At 37.3% G+C, this 9,398-nt stretch overlaps 3 protein-coding genes across 4 annotated transcripts; 1 reads left to right on the plus strand and 2 right to left on the minus strand.

Moving 5' to 3' along the window:
- Window positions 1-2,128: 2,128 nt before the first annotated feature.
- On the minus strand, window positions 2,129-3,539 carry LOC108558849 (peroxisome assembly protein 12). The gene is made up of 5 exons (XM_017915879.1): window positions 3,221-3,539; window positions 2,931-3,115; window positions 2,505-2,870; window positions 2,356-2,441; window positions 2,129-2,289 (listed from the first exon to the last, which is right to left on the minus strand). The coding sequence occupies exons 1-5, from the start codon at window positions 3,447-3,449 to the stop codon at window positions 2,184-2,186; spliced, it is 972 nt and encodes a 323-aa protein (XP_017771368.1). The 5' UTR covers window positions 3,450-3,539; the 3' UTR covers window positions 2,129-2,183.
- Window positions 3,540-3,806: 267 nt separating this feature from the next.
- LOC108558850 (vacuole membrane protein 1) lies at window positions 3,807-7,433 on the plus strand. Of its 2 annotated transcripts, none has more exons than XM_017915880.1 (6): window positions 3,807-4,560; window positions 5,734-5,942; window positions 6,004-6,285; window positions 6,360-6,512; window positions 6,566-6,719; window positions 6,778-7,433. In XM_017915880.1, exons 1-6 carry the CDS (start codon window positions 4,369-4,371, stop codon window positions 7,222-7,224), a joined length of 1,437 nt encoding a protein of 478 aa, XP_017771369.1. In that variant the 5' UTR covers window positions 3,807-4,368; the 3' UTR covers window positions 7,225-7,433. The 2 variants fall into 2 exon arrangements, with proteins under 2 accessions (XP_017771369.1, XP_017771371.1); XM_017915882.1 differs by having other exon boundaries at window positions 3,807-3,934.
- A 691-nt stretch (window positions 7,434-8,124) lies between these two features.
- Window positions 8,125-9,251, minus strand: LOC108558848 (the record flags this gene model as incomplete). Its single annotated transcript, XM_017915878.1, has 3 exons — window positions 8,125-8,362; window positions 8,605-8,926; window positions 8,977-9,251. Coding segments are annotated over 3 exons (816 nt in total), but the record flags the coding sequence as incomplete, so codon positions are not given.
- Window positions 9,252-9,398: the final 147 nt, after the last annotated feature.

The raw sequence follows: 9,398 nt of genomic DNA on the forward strand, positions 1-9,398 counted from the left end.
CTCTTTTTTGAATGAGTTTCAAATGCATGTGTAAACGCACACCATTCGTTGCTTTCACGACCACGCCCCCTTTTTCATTCCAGCTCCACCCATTTTTTTTTTGAACGAGTTTCAAATGCATGTGTAAACGCACACCATTCGTTGCTTTCACAACGACGCCCCCTTTTTCATTCAAGCTCCACCCATTGTTTTTTTTTAAATTCACTAATTTTGCATGAATTCATTAATTCTTTTAATCAATTTATCATGCGCGAAGCATCAACTCTTCATCTGCTAACATTTATTTATTTTTTCTCTTTTTTTTTTTAGTTTCAGTGATATTTTTATATATATATATATAATTGTGTTTCGACAACAACAAAATATAGATTGAATAAAAATGAATATATTAGATTTTTGAAATAAACAACGTTTCTCTTTTTATTTACAAATTTACTTAATAAAACAATGAATCACACCACTTGTATATAAAATGTACAAATTCTTAGACCGAATGATGAAATAATTAAAAAAAAAAGGAATTAATACAACCGTATGACATCTTTAGCTTTTGCAGGGTAATTTGTGACGGGACACAATTGTATGTATAAATGGTTTTATTTTGGAGCCGCCCCCTCAAGCTTTTACTGTGGTGTGTTAATTAATGTCTGTGTGTTTCTTTTCTAATTAACTAACTTTGTGTGGACGTTGTTTCACTAACTGGATATGATCTGTGTTGCATTTAGCATGGACCAAATCGAATTTCCAATCACCTTTTAGAATGAGTTTCAAATGCATGTGTAAACGCACACCGTTCGTTGCTTTCACAACCACGCCCCCTTTTTCATTCCAGCTCCACCCATTTTTTTTTGAACGAGTTTCAAATGCATGTGTAAACGCACACCATTCGTTGCTTTCACAACCACGCCCCCTTTTTCATTCAAGCTCCACCCATTGTTTTTTTTAATTCACTAATTTTGCATGAATTCATTAATTCTTATAATCAATTTATCATGCGCGAAGCATCAACCCTTCATCTGCTAACATTTATTTATTTTTTCTCTCTTTTTTTTTAGTTTCAGTGATATTTTTATATATATATATAATTGTGTTTCGACAACAACAAAATATAGATTGAATAAAAATGAATATATTAGATTTTTGAAATAAACAACATTTCTCTTTTTATTTACAAATTTACTAAAAAAAAAAACTGAATCACACCACTTGTATATAAAATGTACAAATCCTTAGACCGAATGATGAAATAATTAAAAAATAAAAAAGGAATTAATACAACCGTATGACATCTTTAGCTTTTGCAGGGTAATTTGTGACGGGACACAATTGTATGTATAAATGGTTTTATTTTGGAGCCGCCCCCTCAAGCTTTTACTGTGGTGTGTTAATTAATGTCTGTGTGTTTCTTTTCTAATTAACTAACTTTGTGTGGACGTTGTTTCACTAACTGGATATGATCTGTGTTGCATTTTGCATGGACCAAATCGAATTTCCAATCACCTTTTTTAATGAGTTTCAAATGCATGTGTAAACGCACACCGTTCGTTGCTTTCACGACCACGCCCCCTTTTTCATTCCAGCTCCACCCATTTTTTTTTATGAGTTTCAAATGCATGTATAAACGCACACCATTCGTTGCTTTTACGACCACGCCCCATTTTCATTCCAGCTCCACCCATTGTTTTTTTGAATGAGTTTCAAATGCATGTGTAAACGCATACCTTTCGTTGCTTTCACAACCACGCCCCCTTTTTCATTCCAGCTCCACCCATTTTTTTTTGAACGAGTTTCAAATGCATGTGTAAACGCACACCATTCGTTGCTTTCACAACCACGCCCCCTTTTTCATTCAAGCTCCACCCATTATTATTTTTAAATTCACTAATTTTGCATGAATTTATTAATTCTTATAATCAATTTATTATGCACGAATTTATCAACCCTTGCTAACATTTATTTATTTTTTATCTCTTTTTTTTTAGTTTCAGTGATATTTTTATATATAATTGTGTTTCGACAACAAAATATAGATTGAATAAAAATGAATATATTAGATTTTTAATAAACAACATTTCTCTTTTTATTTACAAATTTACTTAAAAAAAAATGAATCACACCACTTGTATATAAAATGTACAAATCCTTAGACCGAATGATGAAATAATTAAAAAATTAAAAAGGAATTAATACAACCGTATGACATCTTTAGCTTTTGCAGGGTAATTTGTGACAGGACACGTCCCGTTTTCTCTCAGGTGATTTATAATGCAGCTGAAGCAAAAGACGTACCTGAAAATTTAAAATTATCAACATTTATCTATTTATATTCTCAGTATATATGATTTGAATATTCACCCGGAGACTGGAAGAACAGTAGGTACTTTCCAGGTTTGTAAACAGATTGGGCATTTCTCTTTATAATTTTTCGCTTTGCTATCCAACTGAAATTATTCGAATTCGTATTAAATATGTATGTTTTTTTAAGTTAATGATTTGTTGTTTACTTCTGGTGGAGGAATCGATGGTAATGCGGTTATGCTGAAGTTGGCCTTCTCCTTGTTCCAAGCCTGCAGGAATTGCACGAAGAAAGCCGAAATCTCCAGAGTGCTTCGGACGGCGTTCTGCGCTAAACCGACGCTCAACTCGGAAAAGCTCATCTGACCTTTGAGGAGTGACGACCAGAAGGAGTGGAAATCGTTCTCGACGTCCGAGTAGATCAGTTTGAGCTGCAGCAACTTGAGCGCAGGTAACTGAGATTCCTCTATGTTAGACATGTACCTCAGGTAGTTGATGAGAACCCAGGAGCCCCAAGTCGCCTCGTAACCCGAATGCGCCAAGATCAACGTTCTAATCAATTTACCCTTGAAATTCTTTAAAAAAAAAGAATTAATGTTGAAACAAATTATGATTAATTGATTGATTAAATATACGTTGTTCGGTATGGATTGTTCCGCGATGCCCAATCTGTAATCCTGAAGTTTCTCCTCCAATTTGCTCTTCAGATAAGGCAGAATCACCAAGATGCTCCAAGACATTATCTTTTCGCATTTCGTAATCTCGTAATCGTCTAAACGTATCCGCTTCAATCCGTAAAAATACTCGGCAAATGAAGCGCCTGCAAAATGTTAATTTTTATACTATAATAATTGTGTATCTGTAATGCTAAGTTTATTGTAGATTTAGATTATTAACTTTAGTTAATGATCAATTGATGACTTACTATGGTTCTTCAAGTAATGGTATTGCAATAAACCATTCAAAGCCATGAAAGTCTCATCGTAATACTTATTCAGCCATCCGAAGCGGTTTGGGCTGGAGGCGGCAAGGAACTCGGCGACCTTTCTTAGCGCGGGTTCGAGGGTCACGTTCAGCGATTTCTGCGCTATGATCTCGAATATCGAAGGGTTCGTCTCCGACGTTAAGTAATAATTAGCTGCAGTCTCTGCCATCGTGCACACTATGATCACATATCCACTTAACTAATCTATTGTTTTTATTTCATTTGTTTTTTTATTATTATAGGTTAAGTAGTTCAAAGTACCTGACGTTTAAGTAGTTCGAAATGAAACTGGATTTATTTTATTGTTTATCTTTATATTTTTTTAAATGATTTCTACCCAAATTATTCAATTACAATATAGCTCAAAATAGATTTACGAATTTTCTTGAGTTAATCTGAATTTTATTCATTTTTTTAAAGAGATGCAAATTGAGTTGCATACATTTGCTAATAAGGTTGCATAAGATTGAGTAGGTCAAACGAATCGAAATATTGCTTTGGCACTACTGCCGAGTGTGACATTCGGTGACAGCTGTCAGTGGCAGCAGCGGTCGGTGTGCGTCAATAACATTAGTCATTGTGTATTATGCTACAGTTGTGATAGTAGTTTTTTTTTTGTTCGTAGTTATATAAATATAATTTAGTGATAACAAAGTAAGTAGTCGCATCATAATTAAAGCGATATCACACCTATCCATCATCATTGTGGCTTTAGTATAGCTCGGCTGTGGGGGTACAGAGTTTCATAGGTTATGTTCAGCTTAATAACCAACTAGGCTTTAATTCATTAATTCATAAAATTTATATTACATTTCTTTGTTTGTTTTCGCTGCACACTTACACTACTCATTTGTACACGCGTGCAATTCTTGTCATCCTGTCAATCGAGCGCTTTATTTTATTAATTTTTTTTTTGAAGTAATTATACTTTTGGTTTTCAATTTCATCATTTCGTCAGCATTTTTTTTGTTTTGTTTTGTTTCGTTCTTTCGTACGGAAATTGCAGCGCTTCTGTTCTGATTTTGTTTTTGTTTTTGGGTTGTTTATTTTGTTTTTCATTTTGAAACTTTTGTGTGCGCGTGCGATATATGGCCGGCAAAAAGGTACGCTCGAGGACGTCGCAGAGAGCGGCGTCTGAGTTGAGGGGCGGTGGCGTCGCGACGCCGACGGGGGGCGGCAGGTGCGGCGTCGGCGACGACCTGTCGATGCTCACCAGGCAGCAGCTGCAGGTCGAGTGCAAGAAGCGCGGCCTCAAGACTGCCGGCACTAAGCTCGAACTGGTATGAACCTATCTGTTTTTTTTGTTTTGTTTTCAGTTTCGCTTTACGTTCTTTTTTTGGTTTTGCTTTACGTTGATTTTCCACAATTGTTTTGCCTTAGCGTTATTCTTTTTTTTTTTTTGTATATTTTTCATCGCACTTGGCGCTGTCGCATTTCATTCGCACGTGATAAAATTAGACTCACGTGATTTTTCCATTTCCTTTTGTTCTTGACCTAAATATAAAATTAATCCTCGTAGCATCCAATGTCTAACTAGCATTGAGATAATACACAACTATAGTTTTGTAATTATCATAATTTTTCGCATTCAACTTTAACAATTTACAAATTTTTACACATAATTTTGTATTTAGACTTTGTACTCTTACAATTGCTAGATGCTTCTTAACTTAGTAATTATTCGAAATTTGCTTGATTTGTGTAATGTTTGTAAACTTGTTGATTTAGTTCGAACAATAGGTCGTAGACTTAAAGACGAGCGAATTGCACTAAATTCCTTTATCTTATCGCGTTTGCGTTTTCCCCTAATCACTGTTTTTCGTTCAATCTTTGGCATCTAAAGTCTAAATATGCGTTAGACTTAAAATATACTGAATTAGGAAATCTCTAATTTATTTAAGTTTTAATGAGCAATTTTCTACTCTATAACGGCAGCAAATTGCAGTGGCAGTAAAAGAAAACTGAGTATAATTTCTTGCTTTCGAAATGATTGCACGCAATTGCAACCTCTCGAGGAAACTATTAAATCCTCTATGCAAATTAAACCTATTACTGATTGGTTTTTGAAGAGTGGATGAGAAAGTGGCCGGGAAAACTTAGAAATCTTAACTTCTTTCATCTTCGTTTTTCCCCCGACGAATTTCCACTTTCTCCCAAAAAAAAAAAAACACGCTTGGTTTCTCTTCGTGCAGAACCTTTCTCCTCTCTCAGTTTGCCGAAAAACCACGATGGAATCGCTGGTCATTAACATGCACTCTCTTGTAAGTGAATGCAACGTATATTTCAATGTAAATTTGACAACAATAATGCAATTATTTTTATGTATTGATTGCTTTTTATTATCAGTAATCGCTTATTTATTATGTTTTGTGTAGTTGTTGTTTTTTTGTTGCATTTATAGCTTGTTGTTGAATGTTTTTCGAAGAAGAAGTTAATGTTGTTTTTGTTTTTAGTTGCAACGTTTGGGACATAAGATGTCGAGCAGGAAAAATGTGCAGCTCAATGGGAGCGCTTCGGCGTCCCAGGCGACGGCGTTGAAACCGTCGGACAAGAAGAAGGAGAAACGCGACAGGGAGAGTCTGGTGCTGTGGAAGAGACCCTTCACCACGCTGGAGTACTTTGCCAAAGAATTGATGGTGTTGTTAGGGACTTATGGAAAGAAGTGAGTGTGATTTGATTCATTTGAGGTAGAAGTAAAACTCTTCGTTTTCCATCCATTGCAGGTTATTCAATTACAAGAAATTCGTCGTTCTCGTGATATCGCTTATTATCGCCGTAACCACCGGTCTGAATATGGCAGGACCGCATCAGATCTACATGAGTTCCATCTACAAGCAGCTGCTGTGGTGCTCGTATTGGGCGGGTTTGGGAATCCTATCTTCTGTCGGCCTAGGCACGGGGTTGCACACGTTCCTTCTCTATCTGGGGCCGCATATTGCTAAAGTCACCATGGCTGCGTACGAGTGCGGAAGTCTGGATTTCCCAGAACCACCCTATCCCGATGAGTGAGTGCAGTTTCTTTATTTCTTTCTTTCTATATATTGCAATGCAATATAATTGATTATATAAATTATTACAGAATTATTTGCCCTGTTGATGTTACCAAAGGCGCCGTTGTCACGATCTTGGGAATCATGTCCAAGGTACGTTTGGAGGCGATGTGCTGGGGCGCCGGCACCGCTCTAGGAGAGCTTCCTCCTTATTTCATGGCCAGAGCGGCCAGACTCTCTGGGTAAGATCATTCTAAATTAATTGAAACTCGCTCATATTAAGCTATTATTGTAGCTTGGAACCGGACGACGATGATGACGATCTGGCCGAATTCGAGGAGCTTCAAAAGAAGAAACGCGAAGAGTTGACGCTACTCGATAAGGGAAAGTTGTTCGTCGAGCACATCGTCCAGAAAGTCGGCTTCATGGGCATCCTAGCCTGCGCCAGCGTAAGTTTTAAACGTAAATTTAAACATCAAAAAATTCAACTTCTTCTAACACTAACAGATTCCCAACCCGCTCTTCGATTTGGCCGGAATCACGTGCGGGCATTTCCTGGTTCCGTTCTGGACGTTCTTCGGTGCTACGCTAATCGGTAAAGCTGTAATCAAGATGCACATCCAGAAGATGTTCGTGATCATCGCCTTCAACGAGACGCTCATCAACAGCGCACTCTCTTGGTTAACTGTGATTCCGATGATCGGCGGTCATCTGGAGGTTCCGTTCCGCACCTTCCTCAACGGCCAAAAGACTAAACTTCATTCGAAAGGCGCGGCGGCTGAAGCTTCTGCAGCCGCCGCCGGCGGTGGCGGATCCGTCCTCAGCTCCGTCTTCGAGCTCTTCGTCTTCGCGATGATCCTGTACTTTGTGGTCTCGATAGTGAACTCGTTCGCGCAGAGCTACCACAAGCGATTGAGCAAGAAGACGGCTACCGGCAAGGCCAGCAAAGATTAGTTTCCAATTGAGTTGTATAATATAATTTTTTTTTTTGATATTGTTGTTTGTAAGTAAGCAGCAGCAGCAGCAGCAACAGTACGTTCTTTAGATGTAAGTAGGGAAAATTCGAAACGGTGAAGAAAATAGTAACGACTTCGTTTATATTTTTTTTTTCTTGTGAAGTAAATACAAAATTGTGCGAACTAAAAAATTAAGTGAAGAAGATGATGATGATGATGAAGAAAAGACTGTGTGGAAGTGGATATTTTTGTTTTTCTTCGACTAGTTGAACAAAGCAAAGAAACAATAAAATTATTCAAGTGCAATTAATTGAACGTTTTGCGACGCAGCCAGCATCCAATTTTGTATTTATTACTTTTGACGATTTACACACAATTATTTCTATTCAGTTTTTAATAAAAATAAACATGTTTTTTTTTTTATTTTTATCTAGCATGATGAAAATTAGGTCGTGCAAACTCGGTTTGTTTTGTAATTTCGTTTTTAGAAGTGAGAAATTTTGTTCAAACCGTGCATCGATTTTCTTGGGACTGTATACAAACTAATTTATATATTTACATATATACGTGAAGACTAGGTCCAAAAAAGCTAGGAAATCTTACTCATATATATATATTTTTTTGGGAACAAATTTTAGTTTTCATTCCCGACGTAGAAGAAAAATTACCAATTCCAAAGTATGCATATTCTTTGTTTCCTCTTTTCTTTTTATATATACATGAAAATATGTGTAAAATGTGATTGTTTCCTTTCTTCTTTTTATTTTTTAAATATAATATATTTAATACTTTAATATTACACTTTATTTCTTTCTTATTTGATTACGTTAGGTTTTCAATGAATAAAACTAATAATATTAAGTGTATTTAATTATAAGTAGTAGTAATTGCAATTTACAGAGAGGTTTCATCGATGCTCAGGCTTCGTATGGGAGCGGTGGGACGTACATTAAAGCCATGCTCATGTAACTGTCCGTCTTCTCCATTTCGCTCAAGATCGCGTTGATCTTGCTGATGATCATCTGGTCGTTGGTGTTCCTGTTGTCAACGATCTTCCGCAGGACGTGTTCCAATTGGAAGGCTGCAGTTCCACTGGAAACTTCAATGAGATCCTTCAGCACTCTGTTGGAGAAGCCCTGAAAACAAGTGATCATTTTAGTGTTAGTTTGTACAAAAAGAGGAGAACTTAAGCCATGATGTGAAAGTATTAAGTTGTGATTTTTCAAAAGAAGAGATCTTAAGCCCTGAAACGATTCGTATTGAAAATAACAAGATAATAAATAAGATATTTATTACCAAAAAGAGAAGTTAACGTATTGGAAATAACTGGTTTAAGATGTTTACTCAAGTATTAAGATGTTGTTGAACAAAGACTCACGTTGAATTTGTTGAGGCTTATCTTTTTGGACTCCTTGTTGAGGAGGTCGTAGAGCGAAAGCAACGTGACGTACGCTCGTGTCGGCGGTTGCTTCTTCTGCCTGAGGAAATCGTCGTCGATGTGTGTGTCGTCGTACTGATTCACGAACTTGATGACTCGCACGTCTTCGTCCTGCTCGCCGTCTTCACCGTTGAGGCCGTTCACCAGGTTGTTGAGGGCGTACGGACCGGATCCCAGCAGCTGCAGATCATCGACGTCCGAAATCCTGAATCCGGGCTCCAGACGTTTCATCAGCTCCAGCAGATCCAACGATTTCAAATCGCTGAAACAACGCAAAAATCATTGAGTTTATTGATAAATTTAATGTCTTACAATGCGCTTGGATCGCTTCGCTTCAACGCGAAATACGCGTTCATTCCTAGCGGAGATTCTGGGGCGTAGAGGCCTGGTCTGTGCGGTGGGGTCGGTCTAGACGTGGTGGTCGACGTCCCCGAAGTGCCAGGTTTCGTCGGCCGCAGCTCGTACTTCATCAGCTCGGTGAGATGGGCGATGATCTGCATTCCCGCTGGAATGTACGAGTTCGAGTATTGAGGATTCTTTTCGAATTGCGGTGGGTTCCTTGCACGAAGTGTTTCTCCATTGCAAACCTGAAAATATAGCAATTTTTAACATTTGCAAATTTCTCAATCACAAATTCAACTATAATAGATAGAATAAATCCAAAAGATGCTGCAAGTTCTATTTGGCTGTAATTCACGTTTTATTGATTTTCTCGGAGACTATAAAAGATAGAA

The sequence above is a fragment of the Nicrophorus vespilloides genome, unplaced genomic scaffold, assembly GCF_001412225.1.
Source record: "Nicrophorus vespilloides isolate i.1.1-1 unplaced genomic scaffold, Nicve_v1.0, whole genome shotgun sequence".
Lineage (NCBI taxonomy): Eukaryota > Metazoa > Arthropoda > Insecta > Coleoptera > Silphidae > Nicrophorus > Nicrophorus vespilloides.